The 27,984-nt window shown below is 30.9% G+C and overlaps 2 protein-coding genes across 2 annotated transcripts; one reads left to right on the top strand and one right to left on the bottom strand.

Annotated features, from left to right (window-relative positions):
• Positions 1–18,895: 18,895 nt before the first annotated feature.
• LOC120129563 lies at positions 18,896–23,006 on the top strand. Its single transcript, XM_039147033.1, has 6 exons — positions 18,896–19,194; positions 20,230–20,344; positions 21,347–21,916; positions 22,062–22,173; positions 22,354–22,419; positions 22,709–23,006. The coding sequence occupies exons 1-5, from the start codon at positions 19,112–19,114 to the stop codon at positions 22,377–22,379; spliced, it is 906 nt and encodes a 301-aa protein (XP_039002964.1). The 5' UTR covers positions 18,896–19,111; the 3' UTR covers positions 22,380–22,419; positions 22,709–23,006.
• Positions 23,007–26,215: 3,209 nt separating this feature from the next.
• LOC120129825 lies at positions 26,216–26,997 on the bottom strand. The gene has a single exon (XM_039147231.1). The coding sequence runs from the start codon at positions 26,960–26,962 to the stop codon at positions 26,255–26,257; it is 708 nt and encodes a 235-aa protein (XP_039003162.1). The 5' UTR covers positions 26,963–26,997; the 3' UTR covers positions 26,216–26,254.
• Between the last annotated feature and the right edge of the window lie 987 nt (positions 26,998–27,984).

The raw sequence follows: 27,984 nt of genomic DNA, 5'->3' as shown, positions 1-27,984 counted from the left end.
ATTCCAATTTCTAATCCTAATCCTATTGATCCTAATTTGACTATCCAAAATTCGTGTTTCAATCATCCTAGTCCTAGAAATCATCGTTTTTGGTATTATCAATATTTCGACTCTTACAAAATCCGGGAAGAACGTATTCCTTCTCGTCAAGCTATGTTAGCTATCAATTTTAAATATCTTCCTCTTTTACAAGAGTGGAAATTTGATAAACTTTTTAACCTTGAACCCATCGTTTACCATCAACTTGTTCGTATTTTCTATTCTAATGCAGTTTGTGTTAAAAACCAAACTGAAACCGAAACCATAGGAATTCGTTCCTACCTTCTAGGAAAATTCTTATATATTGACTCGGCTTACATAGCCAATACATTCGGATTAGATAATGATGGGATTTCAAATGAAAAACATGTTTTAGGATCTCGTTATAAAAGAAGGGATAGTGCAAGTGTCCTAGACCTTCATGAACGTTTTCTTCATCTAATGATTTCTTGGTGGTTTCGACCATCCAGAGGTCATTATTCTACTCTTAGAGCCTTACATCTTTGGTGGTTACATTGTTTCGAAAACAATATTAAAATCAACCTACCTCAGATTATTTTTGCTGAAATTGTTGAAACCGTAAATCTTGTTCCTAACAAAAAACTCTGTTCATCTCTTGTTTACGGTTACATTTTGAGTAATATGTTTTCCAAAGCTGGGCTTAGAGTCGGTCTAGATGTCGTTTTTCCCCTTAAGAAACAAATTAACCTTCTTTCCTTAACGAGAGCGGGATGGATTAAGGATAAGGAAACCGGTGAATGGGTTCGATCTTCTGCAAATACTCCGGGAGCTAGTTCTTCACAAGCTCCACCCGAAGCTGACGAAGATCTCGAGCTTGAGCAATTAATACGAGACATCGATGAAGCTGAAGATTAACTTGAGCAGCCCGAGGAGTAGCCCGAAGAGCAAGCACAACAAACGCATCCAATGCCTCCATATTTCCAATCCTTTATGGAGACATTCGATTTTCGATACGCTACTATGGATTCGCGCTTTACTTCTATAGAGTCCTATTTATCCACAATGGGAGCTCAACAATTAGAAATTCTTCGGGAAATGCGTGCAAATAATGAAGCAACCAACGTACGTATTAATGACCTCACTAACGAAATGGCCGCTATGCGAGCTCGTTTTCCTCCTCCTGATCCGGATATGTGATTCAATGTTTTGCTTTGAACTCCAAACTTGTTGTTTTAACATTATGAATATTTTGGAATGTTTGAATTTGTGGATTGAATGACTTTGAATTTGTTTGGATTTATGAATGGTTAGAAATTATCTATTTGGTGTGATTAAATTTATTCATTATTGCATCATTTACTTCATGATTAGATATATGACCAATTTTGCCATTTCACATTAATTATGAATATTGATTATGAAACTAATGGCTAATGTTTCTCTTGCTTGTGATCTTAGCAGCTTATATTATATATAATCAATTGGCTAAATGATTTCAAAACCTTGTTTAAATTCTTTAAAATGTCTTTTTGATTTAACAAAAAGGGGGAGAAGTGTTAAAGTGTTTTTAAATGATAAATGGGAGAAGTGTTAAAGTAAGGGGGAGTAATAATTTCAAAAACTTGATTTCAAAATCTTAAAATTACTAAAATGTTTTGTTATATCAAAAAGGGGGAGATTGTTGAAAACATTTTGATATTTCGATATAACAAATTAAGTTAAATGAATTTTAAGATTTTCCAAATGATTTTCTAAGTATATTCGATAGAATTATTCGAATATCAAAACATTACTCCAAATCTTTCAAAGATCTTTTTTAATCCTTACTCAAAGTGTAAAATTAATTTTTAATCTTAAAACAATTTCAAAACAATTTTACAAAGTATTTCGAACCATTTCAAAGCCAAAAATTCCAGATTGCTCAGAGGGAACCGATTCCCCCCAAGGGGGTACCGATTCCCCCCTGACTAGTTTGGCTCCGAGAATTCCAGTATGCTCGGAGGGAACCGATTCCCCCCAGGGGGTATCGATTCCCCCCTTGTATAACGGTCGAAATATTTGAATTTTGCACTTAGAGAACCGATTCCCCATAGGGGGTACTGATTCCCCTCACGCTCCAAACTGTTTTATTAATTGTTTTCACACTAAATCGGCTATATTATTTTCTCTAATTATTCCCAACGTTCAGAAGTGATTCAAGGTGTATTTAAGCAAGCTTAGAAGCCATTGATCAATAACAAGAAACATCAAGCAATTAGAATCAAGAGAGAATCAAAGAGAAAGCATCAAACTTCAAGTTTGAGCATTTCAAGCCTATTTTTCATTCAATATTCATTTTGCTTTCAAGAACACTTATTGTGCTCAATTGTATTTATTCTTGAGTGTTCTTTCTTTGTTCTAGAATTGTGCAAACATATTTGCCTTGTGAGGTTTTTCTTGTAAGTTTGCAAATTTGTATTTCTCTTTGAGAAAAGAGTGTTCTCAAGAATTGGGGTATATTCTTGAGGGAGTTGTAAGGTTATCTCTTTGGCCTCAAAAGAAAGAACAAATTAGTGAATTTGTTGGAAAATCCTTAGTGTGGATAGCTAAGGTAGTGGACGTAGACTTTGGTCGATAAAGTCAAACCACTCTAAATCGTTGTGCAATTTCTTTCAATTTTCTGCAAAAGTTTCCACCAAATTTTTAATTGCCAATTCATCCCCCTCTTGGCCAATTCCTTCAATCGATTAACTCAACAGGTTCAAATGATCTCGTATCACTCTTGGTCTTGTAACTTGAAGATTAATTACTGCATCTGGATCTCCTAGATCTCCCATGTTGTGTTGTATTTGGAGTTGATTTGATTGTTCTCTGGTTTTTTGGGTACACAACCTTTGTCTGAGTGATTGCTCAATTTTAGGGTCGAATGGTTCCAAAGGCTTACCAGAAGATCTCAGGGTCATGCAATAATAAAAACCAACAAAAGAAAATAAAAACTATGTTAGGCTAAGTAAATATAAAGTGACCAAAAATTATGCCTGTAAATGAACTGAACGTTCAGCGAACCGTTCATGAACCGTGCGGCGGGAAGTTCATTTTTTTCCTTTATTTATTAAATGAACGAACATGAACAAGATTTTGCTTTCGTTTAATTAAATGAACGAACATGAACAAAGGGCTAATTCGTTCATTTACATTCGTGAACGTTCGATTATATGTTCATTTATGTTCGTTCATTTATGTTCGAACAGAGAGCAAGTTGAATATGTTACGAAGATTATTGAAGTTGTTTGGATTTCAAAAAGATTGTTTTCTTGAAAAAATTAACTTTAAGACTTTATTATGTTCATATAGCTTATTTATGATTTATTTATATTTTTTTCGTATTCGAACAAATTAACTCTAAAGTTGCAAGTTATATTAATAAATTTTAAGTTGTTATTCTTGTTGTTTACTTTTTTTACATTCGTTTGTTGCATTCTAATATTTTTTTTTTGTGTTTGTGTTCGTTTATATTCATTTATTGTGTTCGTTTATGTTCGTTCATTCGTGTTCGTTTATGTTCGTTTATTATTTAAATGAACGAACATGAACAAGCTATATACCTTAATGAACGAACATAAATAAAAAAATTGTTCGTTTATGTTCGTGTTCGTTTATGTTCGTTTATTTATTAAATGAACGAACATGAACATACATCCATTCGTGTGTGTTCAGTTCGTTTACAGGCCTACCAAAAAGAACTTGTTATGGCTAAAAATTTCGTCAGTTGCCAATCCCCAGCAACGGTGCCAAAAACTTGATCGCTTGTAAATGTATATGCTAAGACAAGCAAATTTGTGCAAGTATACACAATTGATGCAAGTAATATAGTAGTGAGTGAGTATCATCTACATATGGATTGGATTAGAAATATATCATCACCACAACTAGAACTAATGTCACAGCTAAGTCCTATTAAGTATTATCCCAAGAACTAATATTAATGAACTAAGAAAAATTATTCAATGATTTCAGAAAAGTTTGGTCGAGGCAAACTTAATATGCAAACTGATAAAACAAAATAAGTGATGGTTTAAATATAATGCAAACAACCTCACATATTCAGACGTGTTACAGAGCACTTATGCTAAACTATTATCTTGACAACAATTATTCTCAGTTTAGAATGAATTATTATGACTCACTAAAGCTGCCCGACAGGATTACTAGGTATTCTTAGACGGTTGCTACGGCAATACCTCTCGGTGTTAACTATAGACGTAGTCTCTCCTACTCTAGTATCTATCCCTTTTAGTCGTTTGAAACTCACTCCTTATCTCTAAGGTAGACAAGTTAGAACTTCACCATCCCGGATTCATTCCATTGCTCAAGTTGATCTATCTTAATTCTCTCGAATTTAAGAATCATTTATCGAGAAAAAAGGCTATCTCTCGATTCTCTTACAGTGCCAAGACATGTTTTACCAAAACCCAAGGCTATCTCTCGATGCTCTTACAGTGCTAAGGTAAAACATTTAAACTATGAGCAAAATAGTCATAAGCGAAACATAATTTGTCATTCATAAACATAAAAATATTGTTCAGGCAAAACAAAGTTTAACACCAAGTAAAGCATTCATGGTGCTATCAAAGATCATCCAAGATTCAACGTTTAATACAACCCCAAATAAAATAAGATTTAAAAACAAAGGAAGAACGACTCCCAAAACCAGGGGCTCTTTCGCGACAATCTTGATCACCGCTCTGTTATCGTCTGGCTATGGAGGACACCAAGGAAGGTTGGTGGGTAGACGGTGGGAAAGCACTGTAGTTGCTTGCTCACGCCTTAGGTAAAACTCTTCTCTATTCTTCATTGCCTTCTTTTTTTGGTAACTACGGCTGGTTATTTATAAGGAAAGATCTTCTATGTCTTTGTCTACTTTTGGAGTTTCCTTAACTAGCCGTTATTAATTTCCCAGACTTAAAAAAGAAAGGCGAATGTTAGAATAATTGAGGCTTACTTGCACATGAAGTAGGTCATCCAGCTGGCGAGTGATATAGGAGGTTTTACCACACCTGCTTCAGACTTTCTCAAATAAATATTGCCTTGGCGAGATAAATATGCTCTTCACATTCTCATTTATTCTGCTGTCCTTTGCACTTTTTCATTGTCGCGACTGAAATGTTCTTCCTCTGTAGGATTCTTGCACAAACACAACCCAAACAACCCTTTCTCTTCAGCAGTATCAGTCAAACCAAATAAATATTGCCTAAGCAAAACTTTATCCGCCACATGCTAATATAACCTATATGCAATTAAATGCAACTAAAAATGCAGTGCATACTTTGTTTAGACGAGTGATAACTTAAGTGAAAAGACTAGGAATTAAGTCTTTTTACGGAGTTATCACTTGTTTTAGGCCAAAGTATTCATTTACGGGCTAAAATATATAAATTTTCATAATTATATTTTTGGTCCCTAAACTTTTACAAGTTTATAATTTAGCTACCAAACTTTCAAAATTAATATTTTAGACACTAGTAAAAATTTAGGGTATTATAATTCCTCCCCCTTAAGGAAAATTTATCCTTAAAATTTTCATACATATCTACGTATCTGAAACAAAAATATGAGGAAACTCTCTTTTTATGTCTTATTCTCGTTCCTAAGTTGCTTCCTCGACTTTATGGTTTCATCTAAGAACCTTCACTAGTGGAATCGTCTTGTTCCTTAGTTATTTGAATCCATGAGCTGAAATCTTAACTAGTTCTTCTCCATATGATAAATACGATTGAATCTCAATTTCCTCCAGTGTAATCATATGGGAAGGATCTGATCGATATATCCGAAGCATCGATACATGAAACACGCTATGGATCTTATCTATTTACAGAGGTAATGTTAATTGATAAGTTATCGGACCAACTCTCTTGATAATCTCATACGAGCCAATGAATCTTGGACTCAACTTTTCTTTACGCCTGAATCTCAGTACCTTTTTTCACAGTGATACTTTAAGAAATACTTTATCATATTCTTAAAATTCAATCTGCTTTCTTTTCAGACCAGCATAGGATTTTTATCTGTCAATAACTATCTTGAGATTATCTTGGATAATCTTGACTTTTTCTTCCATTTCTTTGATCAGATCTGGACCAATTATGTCTCAATAATTTAGCTCAAACCAATTCATTGGTGTACGACATTTTCTTCCATACAATGCTTCAAAAGGAGTCATCTTGATACTCGACTGATAACTTTTATTATAAGTAAACTCTGCCAAAGGTAAATACTTTTCCCATGATCCTTTGAAATCAATAACACATGCCTTTAGCATATCTTCAAGTATCTGAATGGTTCGCTCCGATTGACCATTTGTTTAGGATGATAAGTTGTGCTGAAATTCAGTCGAGTTCCTAAGGCTTCATGCAGAGACTTCCAAAATCTCAAAGTAAATCTCGGGTCTCTGTCAGAAACTATCAAGACAGGTACTCCATGAAGTTGTGTTATCTCTATGATGTACAAATTATCATACTTGTTTATTGAGTAATCCTCTCAAGCAATAATAAAGTGTGAAATCTTATTTAATCTATTAACAATCACTCAGATTGAGTCTTTCTTATTAGGTGTCAAGGGAAAACCTGTTACAAAATCCATAGTAACTCGTTACCATTTCCACTGAGGAACGGAAATAGGTTACAGCAAACTAGATGGCACCTGATATTATGTTTTTACCTTCTGACATGTTAGACATTTAGATACAAACTCAATTGTAGTTATTTTCATACCTGTCCACCAATATTGGCTTTTCAAGTCATGATACATTTTATTTCCTCTTGGATGCATAGTCAAAGGAATATAATGAGCTTCAAAGAGAATATATTTATTCAATTCTTCATCATCGAGTATACACACTCGACCCTGATAATAAAAACATCCATCAGACTTGATTTCAAAGTATTTCATTTCATTTTTCCTTATTTGTTTAATCATTTATAAACACTTTTTATCTTTTCTTTGTAGATATTTAATTTGATCTAGTAGGGTGCATCTCAATCTCAATTCAGCAATAAGTGCACCATCATTTTTCACTGATAATCATACATCCGAAACTCTTAAAGCAACAAATGTCTTTTGGCTAAGTGCTTCAACTACCACATAGGTTTTCCAGATTGGAAGTTAATAATCACATCATAATCTTTTAGAAGCTCGATCCATCTTCTTTGTCTTAGATTCAATTCGTTCTAAGTAAGCAGATATTTCAAACTCTTTTGATTTGTATAAATATAACATCACTCACCATATAAGCAGTGATGCCAAATCTTCAAAGCGAGTACCAAAAATGCTAGCTCCAAATCATGTGTCAAGTAATTTCATTCACATGTCTTTAGCTGCCTTAAAGCATAAGCTGCTACTTTACCTTCTTGCATTAAAACACATCCCAAACCATTATGGGATGCATCACTGTAGATTACATAATCTTTGCCTAATTCTGATTGCATTAAAATTGGTGCCTCTGTTAGAATGTTTTTAAGTGTATCAAAGTTTTCTTGGCACTTTTCAGTCCAGACAAATGACACATCTTTCCTGATTAGCTTAGTAAGTGGAGAAGCAATCATGAAAAAATTCTTCACAAATCTCTGATAATAAACAGTTAATCTCAAGAAGCTTAGAACATCATAAACATTCTTCGGAGTTTTCCACTCCACTATTGATTGTACTTTCTTAGGATTTACTCTGATTCCCTCAGCTGAAATCACGTGGCCAAAAAAAGTAACTTTCGATAACCATAATTCATATTTTGATAACTTAGCATATAACGTTTTTATCTCGTAGTGTCTGAAATACATTATGAAGATACGCGTCATGCTCATTCTTAGTCTTAGAATACACCAAAATAGCATCAATGAACATAACCAAAAACTAATCCAAATATGGCTGAAACACCCAATTCATTAAATCCATGAATGTTGCTGGAGCATTAGTCAATCCAAACGACATAATTACAAACTCATAATGACCATATCGGGTTTTAAAAGTCGTCTTAAGAATATTTTCTTCTTTAATCTTTAACTGATGATATCCAGACCGAAGATCAATCTTTGAAAATACTAAAGCACCCTTGAGCTAATCAAGCAGATCATCGATCCTCAGAAGAGGTATTTGTTCTATACTGTCACTTTATTCAACTAATGGTAATCTATACATAGCCGCATTGATCCATATTTCTTTTTAACAAACAATACTGGTGCACCCTACGGAGATACACTCAGTCTAATAAAGCCTCGATCAAGTAACTCATGTAGTTACGCATTTAACTCTCTGATCTCGTTTGGATTCATCCAGTACAGAGTCATCGAAATAGGCATTGTACCCAAAAAATATCAATCTTAAACTCCTCTTCTAGATCAGGAGGTAATCCAGGTAACACATCAAGAAATACATCTGGAAATTCTCAAACTGTCGAAATATTCTCCAATCGAGCTTCAGATGCTAAGGTATCAACCACATTTGCTAGAAAAGTTGTGCAACCTTTTGACATCATCTTGGTTTTCATCTCCGTTGATATCACATTGGGCAATGATTTTGTTTGTTCTTCGATTACTATTACCCGGTACCTTTTGGATCTTTTATAGATAATCACTTCATACGACAATCCACCCAACCATAATGTCGAAATAATCAATCCAATCCCAATATAATCTCAAACTCATCAAACGGTAACTTCATAAGATTTATCGAGAATACAACCCCTTGAATCTTTATAGGACAATTTCTACTAACCTGTGTAACTCTGGTATTATGACCAAGTGGATTGATAGCTATCATATCATTGTCGATGGATTCTAATGAAATATTTTTATTTTTAACTAATTTTGAACTAAAATATGAATGCATGGAATCTGGATCAACCAAAACAAATACAGGCTCATCATAAAGATAGAAAGTATATGCTATGATTTTTTGATTATAACGATCTTGACTAGTCTTGATATTATAAATCCTGGCTCGGGCACGTACATCAAACTGAGAAGTTGTCTCTGAATATCCCTCCCTCTAACTCTGCCTCTGCCTCGACCATTTCTTTGAGACACTGCCACTGATTTCTCTGTCTGAACAGATCTCTCTCCTACCATCAGACAGTCTCTTATATATTGTCTAGTGTCTCCACAACGAACAAGCTCATGGTTCTTTTTTACATTCACCAGGATGATATTTTCCACACCGCTTACATAATGGGTATTGTCCCTTAGACTGAACTGATGTGCTAGCCACTTTCTGTGACTAACGGCTTTTTTCCTTTGCCTCAGATCCTCTGCGACTAGAAGCACCACCCTCTAATTTATTCTGATACTGATATCCCGAACCTCAACCTCTTTTAGACTGAGACGAGGACGATGCTCCTAATATCCTTGATTGTCGCTTCTAATCAAACATAATTCTTTCATCCTGAGCCATCTCTAAATCTTTAGCTTTATTTATCACTTCTTGAAAAGTGGTTAGATTCGCAGTCAGCAGAAGTTCTCTCAATCGAGGGTGAAGACCTCGAATAAACTTTTAGTACACGACTCTATGTGTGGGAACATCTCCGAACCATAACGACTGAGCTTATTAAACTTGCACTCATATTCATAAACAGGTTTATTCCCCTGGATCATATTGAAAAAATATTGTTTCATCTTAATAATAAATTGCTCCTCGATATATTTCTTATGGAAAGCCTCTAGGAAAAACTGCCAAGTTATTTGATCTGGAGGAACGCATGTTGTAACATTAGTCCACCATATACAAGACTGACCTCGTAATAATGAGGCTACCCCCTCCAATTGTTCCTTATCAGAACAATGAAGACTATCTAACATAATCTTCACATCGTTCAACCATAAATATGCCACTACTGGGCCTTCATTTGCTTCACCTTTCTGCAGTTCCCAAACTTTTTAATTCTTTTGGAACTGATATTCTTAGAGATGGAGGAGGAGGTGGAGGCGGAGGAGGGAGAGGTGTTGCTGTTGGCTGATATCTCGCCAATATAACCTCAAGAGCTTGCAAGAAAGTCCCATTATTTGGAGCCGACACTCCCTGATGTGTCGGTGCTTCTTGCTACTGAGGTCCATGCTCGACCTCATTACTGCTTCCACTATCAGTTCCTCAGGGACCTCCTGTTTGGTAGGTCTTCTAGAACCCTCCGAATTCGACATCTAACCACAAACACATAACATCACGTTAGTAAGGAGCATGATCATAAATAAAATCATCAAACTATATCATATTAGTAATTTTACATACTAGTGGCATGTACATATTTATTATATAACACAGGTTCGATTTAGGCCAATAATCGACTAAACATGGTTCTTTGATACCAATAAATGTAATACCAATAACCTATATATGTCTCGAAATACGAGTTATATATATCACATCAACTTAACAAACATTCACTGAACTGGAATAGTTAAAATTTTGTTCCATTTTTAAAACACTCTAATTATACTTTAAAATTATTTTCCGAATATCCTAATTTATAAATTAATACTTTGTCATAGAAATTAAAATATTTGTCAAATAGTGATTAAATCGTTTAGTGTATTTTTATAAGTCATTTAAAACACACACATATATATATATTATACTCATGCATAAATACTGATAAAACTAAACTAAGAAAAATAAAATGGTCCTAGTCTATTATTACACACCATTTAAAAGTAAATTCGATAAATAAACTACTGACACAATTATACATGCCACTAAAACTCAAAAGTAACATCTTAGATGTCTTACTGATACTGATAATAAATATGATTTCCAAAACAATGCTCGAAAGGCTCCTCATTGCTATCTCTATCAGAACATACACATGAAAATCATAACGCGCTAAGTATAACTTAGTGAGGCAATAATAAGCTAAGGTGAGATAAAACATGAAAATGACATAAATATAAATAAAATAATTTAAATAAAACATTAAACTGAAAAACCAATTATCCAAGTCAATTTCCTCATTGTAACCTGAAATTCATCTTATTTCATGAACTCATGAAATTCTGATAAACAATATCTGATAAGTTAATCATAACATGCTTTCTGTCAATTGAAAGCTACACAAACTTCATTTTCATTTTTATAGCCCAATGCATATTTATGAGAACAAAAGGTACGTGAGTAAGGTGCGCACTAGGCACATCACGGTGCCACTCATAACTGAAACTAAGATATGATGCATTTTAGTGCAATCATAACCTGTGCACCAACGGTGTTGATCATAGGGTACACAAATGTACTATAGCTGAACTGATAATTGATAACTGAAAAATACTCAACTAATGACATGCCAAATGTACCTACAACTCTCAATGCAACATATAATGGGCTTATATACCACAATAAATTCATTTATAAATCAACGTCTGATAACTGTAAAAGTTTAAAATTCATTGTAATGAATATCATACTTGGGCAGTTCATACCCTAAATCATCCATAAAGTTGACATAAAATATTATGGAAATATTCCATAATTAAACTTTATAAATCATACTAAAAAATAATATGAGGGTTGACTTATCACAAGTCGTCCTCAATCATAATAATTAAATAAATAAATTACACTTACCTTTGCCTCACTACTGAACCTTTTACGAGATATTTCTAATCACTTGCTTTTCCCTTTTCTTTCGGATCGCTAGGTTTATCGTGATATGACAACATTATATAATAACATAACAACTTCAAACTATATGTTAGTATCGAACTAACATAATCTAAACTTAAAATATAAAAGTCTATAAAAATTGTAAATCAGTAATTAATCGATATAACTAAAGTATACTCCCATCATAAATTCAAACATCTCACAAATACTTACTAAATTATATAAATATTTATTTCACCATCAACTTTTGCAAAAATACATAATTAAGCCACAAATTTTGAATTCTTTTTAAAATCCACCTTAACTTTTTCATTAAATTCATAATAGCCCTTCACCATTATGATCATTTGCCATTTATTACATAAAATTTCCAGCACCTTAATAAAATACTCAAATCAATACTCCAACATTTAAAAACTTATAATCAAGTCCCTATATTAGTGAGACCTTTCAAATTCCATCTTCAACTTTACCAAACTTACAATTTGGTTCCAATAAACTTTTAAACTTAAATGTCAGCATTTAAATTATTAAAAACAGCATTAAACCTTCCAAATATCATATTCTTGCAATAATGTCCCACAATTCTCAAAACTTGTATATTAGCCCTTTTTCTTATTCAAGCTTCCAAATTAATACAAATTGATCTCCAAATCACATAGAACACTTCTAATATCCATTCTAGACTATAGGAAAATTTTCAATATTTCCCCTATATTTTGCCAGTGGCCAAATCTATGGAATACTTTAGGGAATTTGTTTTTTCAATTCCAAGCATGAATTCAACTTCCTAACTTCAAATTCATGTTATACTAAACATCACAACGTCAAATTGAACCAAAATCAACCAATCTCTTAAAACCCTAGGTATGGTCGAATACTTTAGATCACTCTACAATTGATTTTAAACATCACACAAGCTTGAAAATTAATCTCCAACATCAAAAACATAAAAATCCTTAATTGATTCTTCAAAACCACAAAACCCTATATAAACCCTACATAAACCCTAACTTCCAATCTCAACACACAAGCATCTTCACCATGCAATATTTATACCAAATGATATAGAATTTCATGTAGATTCATTCTTTATCTAATTGCTTAATCTAAAAATCAAGTGTATGACTTCAAAAATCAAAAATAAAATCTTACTTTGGTAGCTATGTTTCGGCCAAAGGAAGAGAAATGGCTGAAAATATGTTGCTTATCTTGATTATTATAGTATTTAATAGATAAAACACTTGGCATTTAACTAATATATTTGAATTTAAAATTCAATTCTTAAGAAATTCTATTTTTACCATTAATGAACCTTAATAATTACCAAATTCCATTTTCATATTCTCCATTAAAATATTTCTTGGTCAAATATGAATCAACTTGGTTTTTACTTTTCACTTTAGCCATGCAATTTTTTAAAATTGCATTTTAGTCACTAATTTTCCATTGTTCGACCAAATGTGAAAATTACACTGTTATGATCCAAAATTATTTAATCTAAAATATAGGAATAATATTTCCAACCATATTCTAACATCCTTCAAATTTTCATAAAATTTCGGTTCGATCCGATTATCCAATTTCAATACCGAACTTTATCGCTTTATAGCTTTTAACACAAATCCCGCACCAAAAATCTTATTCTCATAGAAATCCTTGTTTTAGGCCAAACTATTCATTTACAGGCTAAAATATATAACTTTCTAAAATTATGTTTTTGGTCCCTAAACTTTTATAGGTTTATACTTTAGCCACTAAACATTCAAAACTTACATTTTAGTTACTAGTAAAAATTTGGGGTATTACAGTTAACTTATTGACTGTGATATGATAAAATCTGACCTCAAAATCTAAAATGATTGTCATATCTTAGTCATCATGTTGACATCCAACTTAGGCAACTATCATTTTTTAACGAAAAATGACGAGTTTAGAATATAATGAATAATTGGGTGACCATTTTGTAATTTTAATAGTTGATGGAATTAATAGAGTAACATTTTATAGTTGAAGAACTATTTTATAACTTTTAATAATTGATGAATTTAAGGATATATATGTGTAATTTACCCTTAATTTTGAATTATATACATATAATTCAAATACCAATTTATATAATAAACATTAATTTGATAACCACAGCTACAATGTCAATGAGCTGTCAACATCTTGTATTAAAGCATGAATCCCTGGACTTGCACATGAATAATTGTACAATAATTATTTGTTTCAATGCCGTCAATATAGAACTTTTATTATCATAAAATATATTAATTACTTTATCATGATTGTTTTTTATTTCTTTAATGTTTATATGGAAATCAATGTAAAAATGCTGAAATTAGGAGTCAAGTTACGAGGGAAAAGTTTTTTTAAGCAATTTGATATAGTTATAAGATAATATATGTTCTTTAAATTATTGATCACGTACGTGTTTACATATGTATACAAATAAATTAATTAAATCTAATAGAGAAAGGAAGGTTTAATTGTTGCTTTAGTACCTACACCATGACAAAACTTGAGATTTAATCTATATATTTAATTTTATGGATAAATTATGCGTTTAGTACATAAACTATCAGTTTTGATCCGTTTCAGTACTTAAACTTTTAGTTTTTTCAAAACCATATCTAAAGTTTAGTTTTTGTTTCATTTTAATACCCTGATTCAAAATTTAACGTTAAGTTCTAAAAGAATCGAATGTTTATGTACTAAAACATACCAAAATTGATAGTTTAGGTACTAAGCGCGTTACGTTTTTAATGACGGGGTTCTAAATCAAACAAAAACTAAACATTAGGTATGATTCTAAAAAAATTGAAAGTTTTGTTGCTAAAATGGACCAAAACTGATAGTACTAAATGCATAATTTACCTTAATTTTATTTGGTTATTCTACTCTTATAATGTTATTAATAGGTCCAAATTGATAAAACAATTAATTATTATTGTTAAATTATATACTTTTATAGACAATTTTCTTACGATAAATATAGTATGCGTAACTTTTTTTTTGTAAAAAAATCATATACGTTTTGTATAATCATTGATATCTAGTGCATTGATCAATTAATCTACATCGAATATTATAAAATCTCTTTATGAGAAAGATCCTCCTAACTTAGTTTACTCCATTCACAACGTCGATTCAAGCCTCAAACTTTGCTTAAGGGATCCAACATCTCATTCCACTAAATCAGTGAGTAGTTAGTAAAAATTCATATACTTTAACTATTACAATTAACAATACTTAATAATAATATTATAAAAGTAAAGACATCAAATTATAATAAACTAAAATAGAAAAATTAAATCTCAATTTGAACGTAGTTGAGGGACTAAAACTATAATTAGATCAAGATAATAAAATAAAGAAAATGGTAGTTAAAGTGGTGGTTAAGTGATGATGTTAACATCTGTCCTTTCCATTCATTTACTAATCTAAAACTTTGAAGCCAACAATCCCATCCCTTCACCTTTCCTTTTATTCTTATTATTCCCCACCTAAATTATTAACTTATCATCATCATTAATTCATTAAGGGTAAATTATATCATATATCGTTGAATTATGCACAAATAATCATTTTAGTCATTAAAGTCTTTAAAGTTATAAAATAGTCATTAAAGTTATCAAAATATTGCAAAATAGTCACTACAACGTTATGGTAATTGTAAAAAATTGATGAATTATATGTCCATTTCGTAAAAGTTTGATAAATTTAATGATCATTTTACAATAGTTTGATAAATTCAATGATAATTTTATAACACTTCAATAAATTTAATGATCATTTTATAACTTTTGAAAATTTAATGACCTTTATTATATTTCATCAATTTAATAGGATATGGCAATTAGTAATGTCAAAACTATGGTGGGTCTCTTTGAAGTTATTTTGAGTAAGATTTACTTTTAGTTGGAATATGATTCATATTGAAGTTTTGTTGATGTACAAATTTGTAATTATTTGGTGACATTCTAGGCTTAAATTAATAATTTGTTATTTAAATAAAATGGATAGGTGAAAAGAATATAGACTACCAACTTTCATGGATGTAATTTTATTTTTCTACATGATTTATTATGAACTTACCTCATTTTGTGTACCTTGTTAAAAATTTAAGGTTAAGTTTTAAAAAAAATCAAAATTTTAGGTATTAAAACTGATAGTTTATGTGCTAAATACGTTAAGTTTTTAACGGTGAGTACTAAAACTAAACATTAAGTATGATTTTTTTTAAAAACTAAAAGTTTAGGTACTAGAAAATACCAAAACTGATCATTTAAGTACTAAATGCATAGTTTACCCTTTAATCTATATAAAGTTCGATCACGTAAATCCTCCTCTTTTCTTTGTAGATATATCAATTACACCCTCATAAAATTATACATAATTCTAATTCTCTAACGCTATTTAACTACTAAAATGTAATTATATTTTAATAGAATTTACTAACTAGAAAAATAAATGAAAAGTTAGAAATTTATTAAGACTAATTATCTGTATAATTGAACACTTCATTTATATTCAATAAATTCATTATAATAATGACTAAATATGTCACATATATAATAATAAATATTTAGGTACAAATTCAATTATTAATTTGTGTTCTAAATAAATATTTGCTTGATACTTGCCTTTAAGAACAAATTTGTAAATATTAAATTACCATTTCATATTTTTACATTCCATATCTAAAATTTTTAATTAATATAACGGAGTAATTATATTTTAACAATACTTTAATCCATGCTTAATATACAAATAAGTGTCTAAATTATAAGTTGAAGTACGATTTAGTTTCTAAAGATTTTTTTTGCTAAAATAGGTGTCTAAAGTTTCCAACGTTACACTTTAAGTGCTTGAACCGTAATGGCCGTTAAATTTAGCCGTTATTTGACATGTGTCACATATATAAATTTTTAAAATTATTTTATTTTAAAAAACTAATATTATAATTGAAAAACTATAAAACCCCAAATTTTACATTTTTCGTCGTTAATCGACCACCGCCAGTCTATGGTTGTCACCGTTGACACCATCAGAATCGTCTCACCACTGTAGCCAAAACTCATTCCTCCACCCATCGTGAAATTATGCCAATATTCGTGAAAAACACATGAAGGGTCATCAGATTTTTAGGTTTTCATTTAAGTTTTCCTGTGATTTCGTCGCCTACATTCATCCATACGTTACACGGTCATCACTGTTGTGTTCATCGTCGTGTTTCGAACAAAAGTCAACTGATGATAACAATTTGTCGTCGAAAGTGAGGTGACGAGAGGGAGAGGGATGACGAGGGGGACGATTTGATTTTTCTTCATTTTTTGAAAAAATACTATTTTATTAATAAAAAATAAAAATATAATTATAAACACTTTAAAATATATCAGAGAAAACGATAAATTCACATTTTTGACAAAAAAAATCTTTAAACAATAAAAAAAATTAACTGACCCTATTTTCATATATAATAAGGTAAGGAGGAGGTAGGATAGTAGGCTGCCTCTAACACCAAATTAAAAACAACATCAACTTCCGTAAAATAACTCCGACATTCATAATTATAAATTGTCGATGTATTTACCCTTACATCAATTAATACAACTGCCGACGCCACCCTTTTGCACTTTTATAGAGTTTCTATCACCTGCGTCTAGTCTCTTTTTTTTTCTTCCTACTTAAATAGATCAACTTCAAATTAAAGCACGTCAGCTAAAGTGACCTATGATATTGACGTGGAGAGATTTGATTGGTTTCCAGAATTAAAAAGTTCAGCCATAAAACACCGAACAGAACCTCCTGCTCTCTGAACCAAGCACCGTATGAAGAAAATTTTAAAAAGGGGTTTGTAGATATAATTAATAATTATATTCAATAAATATTGATTCTTTATATTATATTTTCGGTCAAATTATATAAGTAGACCTTGTACTATTCTTTTTTATCTAATTTAAATGTTTCTAATTTTCTATTTTAAATTTATTTTTAATCTTGAGATATTTTTTTTCAATTATTTTATCAAATAACTTGATATGATTTATTTTCTAAAGTATGCGATTATACTATTTATATATTATTTTTTTACATTTTTTAATTTAAGAAAACAAAAAAGTAAAATTAAACTGAAAAGTTATAATTTTTTAAATGGTCAAAAACGATTATAGTATATTATTTATTTATAATTTTTCTTAATTATTAACAACACATACCACTCAATGAGTTCACAAGCTATCCTTATAATTAACTTTTATATTATCTAATTTTATTTAGTCAACAAATTGTATATTGTTTAATATATAAAAAGAGAAAAATGTATAAATATTTGATCAACCATGAAAATATATTAAAAAATGTATATCATATTATCAAATATTTTAAAAGTTGGATAACTTCAAATTATTCAATGAAATAAAAAAATAAATAAAGGGTAAACTATGTGTTTAGTACTTAAATTATCAATTTTTTTTGTTTTAGTATCTAAACTTTTAATTTTTTAAAACCATACCTAAAGTTTAGTTTTTGTTCTATTTTAGTACCCCCACCGTTAAACACTTTAATCCCGTCCAAAATTTAACGTTAAGTTTTAAAAAATTGAAAGTTTAAGTACTAAAACAAACCAAAACTGATAGTTTAAGTTCTAAACATGTTATGTTTTTAACCGTGGGGTACTAGAATGAAATGAAAACTAAACATCTGGTATGATTTTGAAAAAAATTGAAAGTTTAGGTACTAAAATGAACCAAAACTGATAGTTTAGCTACTAAATGCATAGTTTACCTATAAATAAATTATCTTTTTTTATTAATCTGGATAAGTATGAGGTAATATTTGTTCAAATATAACTCTAAAATATTTGACATTCAACGCTCACATCCTTACATTTCGTGCTCGAACCCAGAATTTAAAGGAATAATAACAATTCTTTTACCACCAAGATTGCTCGACTCGAGCCACAAATAAATTATCAAACTCATAATTGAAGTACTATGGAGTCCCATCGAGTCTCATGGAGGGCATTTCATAATTCGGAGGTCTCCTACGGAAGCTGCCCTCAACCTAGTGTTGGGGCAACCTACTATCTTACCTCCCCTTACCTCATTACGTATGGGAACAAGGGACAACTAATATAATTGAAGTACTAAGTTGTTTCACAATGAATACATAGTACAAGGATCGTTTGTGGAATTTGACATAAATATATTATATAAACTTTACATGAATAAAAACCTGAAAAAAGAGTAAAAATAGAAAGAAGGGAAGAGAAAAAAAGAAGAAGAAGAGAAATCCTCTGTACGTCTCTTCTTCTTCCCTTCATTCTCTTCTTCGGCTCAACGCTGTTTTTGCTTTCACAATAGGACGAGAAAGAGAAGACATCAAAAGGAAAGAAAATAACCCATTTTTTCCAAATCCATCGATAGTTTTCTTTTTATAATTTTATTCGGTGTTTGAAGCTTTTTAACCGTTGAAGAAGAAGAAGATGATGGTTGCAAACAGTTTTGATTTGTGGCAGAAAGATGCCTTCTTTTCTGCAGCTGAAGAGGTTCAAGAATCTGCTGATATGTATGTTTATTATTTTAGTTTCCATGCCTTGGTTTTTGCTTGAGTTTTGATTTCTTTAAATTTGTTCATCGATTGAGTTGGTTGGTGATTTGGGTTTTTGATGTCTGAATGCAAGTAGGACGAGTGTTGATCGAGTCAAAATGAGTTAAAAAAATTTGATTTATTTGAGTTGTTCAGTTATATTTTATAATTCAAATTTTATTTAAAATTTATCGAGCTGAATTTATAAAATTTGAGCCTTATTATTTGATTTTATATTTAAATTTAATTATAAATAGTTATTCATATGATTTGTAACATGTGATTGATATCTTAGACTCAAACATGAAAACCAATCAATTAATTATGAAAAATTTTAGTTACTATTCGAATTATTAGATTTCTATTTCGTAACTCGGCTCTGAATTTTTTTATTTTAATCAATTCAGGTAGAGCTTTTTAATCGAAAAGATAGACTTTTCGAGTCGAATTGAGTTTTGTTCACCTCTAGTCACAAAGGGTTTCTTTAAATGTGGTTTTGAACGAGATTTTATAATGATTGATGTCATTAATCAGTTACTATATAAGGGTTTTGGGAAAATTTGCTCGTGTAGGCCGTACAAGGCACCCATCATATTATTTTTTTGATTAGAGGTCATTGTTGTAGTGTCAAGGAAAGAATGCTGGGAGCATTGTGCAACTTCAATTTTTCTGGGGAAGACACATAGATCACAGTGATACTTTCCCATCACCGACTTTTTTATTGCTTTGCATTTTTATGGATACTATTTGGAAAAGCTGAAAACGCATGGCAATCTACGCGTCTTTCACCGGAAAATTAAAGACATATAGTGTTCATAGTGTCCTTCCCTTGAAACTGTAGCAATGACCCTAGATCAAAAAATAAATGGTGGGAGCCTTGTACGCGGAATTCTTTTTTCCCACCGCTAAATTTGCCAAGGGTTTTGTGTATGTGATGTTTAAAACTTCAAACATTTTTGAAAATCGAGTTTTTTGAAGTTATTTCCATGGCTTCTGTTGTTGTTGTTTTACCAGAATGGAATCAGCATATAGGATGTGGATCAAAGAGAAGAGAGAAGGGTTAAAAATTGAAGATTCAGCTCAACTTTGTAGAGAATTGCAAACTGCTTTAGGCACTGCTAAATGGCAGGTATGAATTTCATTACTTGAACTAATCACATTTTAGGACATCTATGTTACTTGGATTTTAGTATTTGTCGGACGTGGGAAGAGACAGAGTCAGAATTGAACTATGGGGGGGGGGTTAAATTGCTTAATTTTGGAACGATCAGGGTCTTGAAAAGTAATTAAACTAAGATAATTGAGGATCAATGCTTAATTTCTTTAATTTTAAAATCAATAGGGTCTTGAAAAACGATTGAAAGAAAAAAAAGGGAGGGACTAAACTTAATTCAATGGTTTCAAAATTATCAGTGGCTATGTGCAATTAAACCATCAAATTGGGGGATAGAGGTGTAAATGAGCAGAGTGTACGATGAATTGTTCATGAACTAAGTTAAATAGATGAGCATGAACAAAATGTTTATGTTCATTTAATAAATGATCGAACACGAATATAGGTGTGCTCGGTTTGTTTATGTTCATGAACAAGCTCGTTTATTGACTTGTTTATAAGTTTGTTTATCAGGTCAGTTATAAGATGTTTAGGCGGTTCTCTTTTTCCTTTTATTCTTTTTACATTTTATATATTTGTGAAGGTAGGGACTAAATTGAACATGAGATGAACTTTAGAGTTCAAACTGTGAAGCCTAAGAAACTTAAAGACTAATGGCGTAATTCACTATTTTTCTTTATTGCAAATAAAAATGTGAAAAAGTGTTTGTTCTCGAACATTAAACCAACATGTTCGTGAACGTTAAACAAATATGTCTTGAATGCTAAATGAATGAACACGAACAACTTTAAAAATAAATGAACAAACACGAGTACCTTAAAAAATAAATAAACGAACACGAACCATACATGAACATATTAAAAAATAAACAAACGATCACGAACTCAACATTGGTCATGTATACTTGGACAAAAATGAAGAGTTGTCTCTTTTGCTAGACACCATTGCCTCTTATCCATTGCTTGGAACCATATACTCATGTTAATGTTTGCTCCATAATTTTGGATGTGAATTCAGTTGGAAGAGCTCGAGAGAGCAACACGATTGAGCCGTGGACACCATCGTAGCGATGATATTACAGCAACTAGGCACAACCAGTTTATCGCTGCCATCGAGAGTCAGATTTCCCGCGTAGAAGCTGCATTTAAAGAATCATTTTCCGAGGGGAAGCAACCCCTCCGGTGGGTTAATTTGAATGAAGAAGAGTGTGATGATTTAGCAATCTTCCTTTCCGGAACTTCGCCGACACTGCAAGCATCTACCAAGAACACTCGTACGGAGAATCGCCATAAGAGAAAAGAGACAGATTCCGATTTTGATGCGACTTGTAATGGAGATACGTCTGAACTGAAAGTTGTTAAAGATTCTAGTAAAGATTCTGAATGTCTCATCGATGTAGGAGACATCGAAACTTCTGGAAGGGCAGACGACGTAAGTTGTGGACAAGAGAGAACAACTGGTACAAGGAGAACATGGACTTCACCGAATTTCGGTGCACTGAGAATAGTAATCGCTGATGAATACGATAATAGAACCCAAATCGAGTCAGGCATCGAGTCCACACCTAAAGGAAAAGGATCAAAGCAGGTAAAGAACCAGGGGAGGGGCATCGTTTACTTTGTTCCTTTTTTATACTGATTTTATGCCATGCTACATTTCTTGTATGATCAACATCTTGTGCCCAAATATTTGCTAAGTACTCGGGGAACCTAATAAACGTAATATATCGCAGTGCTCTGGATGCGTCGGCGGGTTATTACGACATCTGCAAAGTCCGGTACACTTGCAGTTTAGTTGCTCGCTGCAACTTAAACTTGCTTTGCTGATAGCTATTTTTCTTATCGGTGAGTTATTTCTCTATTTCGATTCGGGTGTTTTGTTTGCTAAGTAGTCGAGGACTTTGTACGATCAAGCTGCAAGGATCAGGAATTACGTAATACGATCGATCCTTTCGAGTTTCGATGTATATGATTTTGCACTACTGTAGGAATCTTTCTTATTGTTCTTTTAACAATGCCCTGCAGTGCCATTTGTGCTTTATTCGAGTTGAGAGCGAGTGGCTGCCACGTGCTGTTGGTCACGACCAAGAGGTAAATCTATCTCCTCTTCTATACTTGATTTAGTGACTCGTATTTCATATCTGCGGTACCATTCGTGCAGTCGAAATGTGTCAATCGAACACAAAAAAGTTTAGAACATCTTTGATCTTTTAGTAACCGTGTGTGCATGGTGCCATTTGTTGCTGGAAGAAATGCATCTTTGATCTTTTTGTATGACGGGCATTGTCGATATGGTCACCGGTGATTTCGGAATGCTCTTGTTTCGTATGACATGTCCCGAAACGTCAAAACCTCGGTTCTTAATTGTTTTCCTCTGCAGGTGTCGGATCGATTTCCCCAGGCATCGGTGAAGATTGCGAGCTTGAATCTCGTTCCCGGTTTGTTTTCGAGATCCAGGCGAAACGTCGTCTCGAGCTTGCTCGGACAGAAAAAGGGTTTGTTTGCCATTTCATTGCCACACTGTTAATGCATAGATGGTCATGCATGCATATAATATATATGTATATGTTTGAAGGATACTTTGTGGTATAGCATAGAGCAGCAGTCCCATGGTCATTTCCCATGGGAGCTGAAGCTTCATTTACTTAAATAAATATTACACTAATATTCGAATGGCCTGTTTCCGTCCCATGATCGATGTTGCTTCAAACTCGGTTAAATAATTAGATATTTTTAATTTACTCGAAATTTGATTTTACATTATTGTAAGCAGATCGTTTGAATCTATAACTTAAGATAGAAATAAATGAAGTGAGGATTACAAACTGTAGACTCTAAAGTAATGACATGATATGTGTCACATTTGTAATTGAACAAATGTCAAAATATTAAATCAGCAGCATGTGTTAATTACCCTTAGTCGATTAATGATTTTCATCGAATAGAGTTTATTTTGACTAAAAATGAAACATTAGAGTTTAAAAATCTCTAAAAAGAAGATTAGAGGATGAAATGAGCATTTATACAATTATTAGGGGTAATTATGTCATTATGTTTAACTTTCGGTAAATTATGAATTTAGTGCCTACACTATCAATTTTGATATGTTTTAGTACTTAAATTTCAAAATTTTCAAAACTATATCTAATCTTTAGTTTTTGTTTCAATTTAGTATCTCTTCGTTAAAAACTTAACGCGTTTAGTAATTAAACTATTAGTTTTGGTCAGCATTAGTACCTAAACTTCCAAAAAAAAAATCAAGGTTTAACTATAAATTTTGAACGGATATTAACATGAAATAAAAATTAAACTTTAGATATGGTTTGAAAAAACTGTAAGTTTAGGTATTAAAATATATCAAAACTTATAATTTATGTACTAAATACATAATTTACCCTACTTTTTTGGCATTCAATCAATGATATTTTTATATGCTTTTCAAGATTAAAAGCCAAATGGATAAAGAAAAATTGTAAATGTAAGTAATTTTTTTAATTTTAAGGTCGGTGAAGAAAAGGTGGAGAAGAGATTGAAATTTTAAAATAAAAATAGTATAAGAATCCAATATCGTAAAATTAATATATGAGATTAAATTTTAATTCTAAAAATAGTATAAGGGCTAATAGTGTATTTAAGCCTATCCGTAAATATAACTTTTGGAGGGGGTCTAAATGTAAATGAAAGAAATACCAAAATCAAATCAATCTTTTGTCACACTAAAACAAGGGTGGTCGAGAATCAAAGCCATAATCATTGATTTTATGATAAAATAATAAATTAATTATTAGGGTAAATTATATGTTTAGTTCCTAAATTTTTAAATTTTTTAAAATCATATCTAAAATTTAGTTTTTGTTTCATTTAATACCACTGTTTAAAATTTAATGTTAAGTTTTAAAAAATTGAAAGTTTAGGTACTAAAACGAACAAAAATAATAGTTTAAGTTTTTAATGATGGGTACTAAAATAAAACAAAAACTAAATGTTTGGTAAGATTTAAAAGAATTGAAAGTTTAGATACTTAAATTGACCAAAATTGATAGTTATAATAGTAAATGCGTAGCTTATCCTTATTATTAACTGCCAAATTGAACAATTCCAAAATAAATATAAAAAAGTAAAAATCCAAAAGTGACGATATTTTCCATTATAACAATAAGTATTGAAAAATCAGTATTCATTGATAACATCTATAACACTATATATTAATGTTAACGTGGAGGGACGAGAGTCTTGTGATTACCATTAATTTCTGTCCTCATATGACATACCCAATAAACTTTGTTTCTAAAATAAAAAAATCGATTAATTCGGATAAAAAAATTGCATAGATTTATTATCGAAGCAATTCTCTTAATCTTATTTATTTTATTTATAACGTTAAAATTGAAATCTTTAATCTTATTTGAAGAATATGATGTCTCATCCAACTAGATTAATTGATTGTTTATAATATATTTAATAGTTTAATTACAGTAATAAAAATAAGAGTAAAAAAACATAAATGATCATCGACTATAAGACATCGTTTTATTAAGTTCATCGACTATTAAAAGTTACAAAACGATTTTTCAACTACATAGTGTTGTTTTGTTGAGTCCCTTTGACTGTTGAAAGTTACAAAATGGTCACATGACTATTCATTATGTTCCGGACTCGTCTTTTTCCGTTAAAAAGTTGGCGGTTATTTGAGTTGAACGTTAATTTGTTGATTGATATATGATAATTGTTTGAGATTTTGAGATCAAATTTTATCATATCACAATCAACAAATTAACGTTCAACTCAGAATATCATCAGTTTTTTTAACCAAAAAGGACATATTTGAAACATAATGAATAGTCGGGTCACTATTTTATAACTTTTAAATGTCGTGAAACTAAGCAAAGCAACACTCTATAGTTGAAGGATCGTTTGTAACTTTTAATAGTCAAGAAACTTAATAAAGTAATACTCTAAGTTGAGGACCATTTGCATTCTTTACCGAAAAATAAATTATACCAGGCGTTTCTTTTTAGTTTAAATTGTTAAATTATTGTATTCTCAGTAATAAAAATAAATGTTATTTTTCTATAAATTTTGAGTTTGAATAATTGTATCTATAGAATGTGTGTTGTCGATAGGTTAAAAAAGTTATGTACATCTATTACCTTATAATTATCGAACACTGTTAAAAAGAATTGTTAAAATTTAAATATGCATAATATTCGTAATAACTTTTGAAATGATTGTTGAATTACTTTAAAAGTTGTAAATTACTTAAATAATTGTAAAATTATAAGAGCAAATAACAAAAAACTTATCATCTAAAGCATTTTTAATAAAATTGTAATTATAATAGTGATTGAAAAAAAAAACAATAGCATATCATTATAATTATATGATTTCATTATAATTCATATGATTCCTTTCATATCTATAAATACAATGTGAGTAAAATTCGACTCGACGTGACTTAAAAAATCAATTCTTTTTTATTTGACTTGACTTAAAACATATTACTTTAATTGACTTTAAATTATAATTTCACAAACTCGACTTGACTCGAAAAAAATTAAGTTCAAATTGAATTATAAAATACAATTGAGTAACTCGAAATTTTTAATAATTAGTAGATTGATTTTTAAATTTGACTCGAGTCCATCAACTCCTATATAAATATGTATATATATTATAACATATTTTTCAAAAACTAAAATTGTATTTATTAAAAAATTGTGAAATAAATATATTTATTATATAAATTATAAATATATCACCAGCCATTACAAAATTCTACTGATAGTAATGAATATTTATGACTATTTCTATTATTTTCAACCTTTCAATTCAAGAAAAGTAAAATTACTAAAATATCTTCCCACTCTAAAAAGAACATCAGAAATGCAATAAATCGTAATTAATATCTTAATCTCAGTGTTAATTATCAGGCTTGAGGCAAGTAAAACGACGACGTTACAGCAATGCTAGTATAATCCCTGCAACTCAACGCTTTCAACAAGCCCCAGGAAGAAGAACTCTTGTCGGAGCTCCTGTTGTTATTATCAGCCACCTTTTTCCCGTCATCGGAAAACATGACCGGCGGATTCCGACGGACCTGCCGGATTTTTATATCTCTGAGCTCCATCTCCGGCGGGAACTTAACTGATCCGAACACTAAAACATACCACCTCGGCTTAACAACTTTCTTAGGCGAAGCCTCGGATTGGTCGGAGCTTTTCTCCTTCTTGCCAGAACGGCGGAGATTTTTCTTCTGAGAATCCAAAGAACGGCTGATCCTAAGAAGCGCGGTGCCGTGTTTGGCGGAGCTGCTACGCAACTCGGAAAGTGACTCGGATCGTTTTCGTTGTACATGGTGAGTCGTTTTTCCTCCGAAAGGAACGAGTTTGCCTCCGGAGATTATGTCATCAGCCGGACACATATCGGAGCCTTTTTCGTCGTTGAGAAACTCGAAGGTGGATTCGAGTGACGATTTTTGAGTTCGAGTCTGGTTCGAATTTGGCCACAATTCATTTGTAGGGTTGGTCTTGGTGTGTACATCCAAGGGAAGGTCAGATAGAGAAAGTGCTTCTTCTTCTTCAACTAATTTGTCTTCATGAAGAACTTGGATATCATTAGCAATGTGTTCTCCCATGGTTTTTCTTCTTTGTGCTTGAAAAGAACTTGTAAGATTTGTGATAAGATGATGACGAATATATATATATAGACTAAGATGCATAGACTTAATTAACCAAAATTTTAGTTTAAGGGGTGAAATATAATTAATAATAAAAAATAAGGGATAAAATTAAAATAAACTAAAGTTTTAAATTTTAAATAGGTTTGTCTTTATATTTTTAATAATAAAAAATAGGGGCAATGGCCCCTAAACCCTACATAACCTCTTTACTGCCTAAATTCAATAAGCACTTGTCTTTTATGAAAAATTTAAATTATTTTAGATTTTATATTTTTTATATATTTTTTATTAATAATTAATTTTATCTCATAAAATTTTATAAATACTCCTGCTAACATAAAAATTTGTATTCATATATATATATATATACTGGGAGAGGTGGGGACAATGGTCCCTTCTGAAATATTCGAATTATATTATATTTTATATTTTTTTACAAATTTTATTAATAATATGCTTTTGCTTTTTAAGATTTTATAAATACTCACAGTAACATAAAATTATATATATATTATATATACACATACGGAAGATAGTTATCCCCTCTAAAATGTTTAATTTTTCTTATATTTTAAAATTTTTTATTTATATTATTTATTAATAATATATTTTTATGTCCTAAAATTTTATAAATATTTCTTCAACATAAAATTACACCCACCATGTGTTTATATATATATATATATACATAGATGTAGATGTAGATATATGTATGAAAAAGGTATGGAAATTAGGTTAATTGATGAATTTATTGAAGATGAAGATTAAGGGGTTTTGTACAATGATATATAGCTTCTGGATGACATATAAAAGTAAAACAAAAGAAGAGAAAGACAAGAGTATGCATCTAGAAACCAAATGCCAACATATGGAAGAAATTAGGCAGCCTAGTAACTTAAGATCTCTTCTTTTATGCGGCAAATTTGTTTTTTTTTTGGTAAATTATGAATTTAATACCTAAACCATCAGTTTTTATT

The sequence above is a fragment of the Hibiscus syriacus genome, unplaced genomic scaffold, assembly GCF_006381635.1.
Source record: "Hibiscus syriacus cultivar Baekdansim isolate YM2019G1 unplaced genomic scaffold, ASM638163v2 tig00110503_pilon, whole genome shotgun sequence".
Taxonomy (NCBI): domain Eukaryota; kingdom Viridiplantae; phylum Streptophyta; class Magnoliopsida; order Malvales; family Malvaceae; genus Hibiscus; species Hibiscus syriacus.
This window is presented reverse-complemented; position numbering and strand designations above follow the sequence as displayed.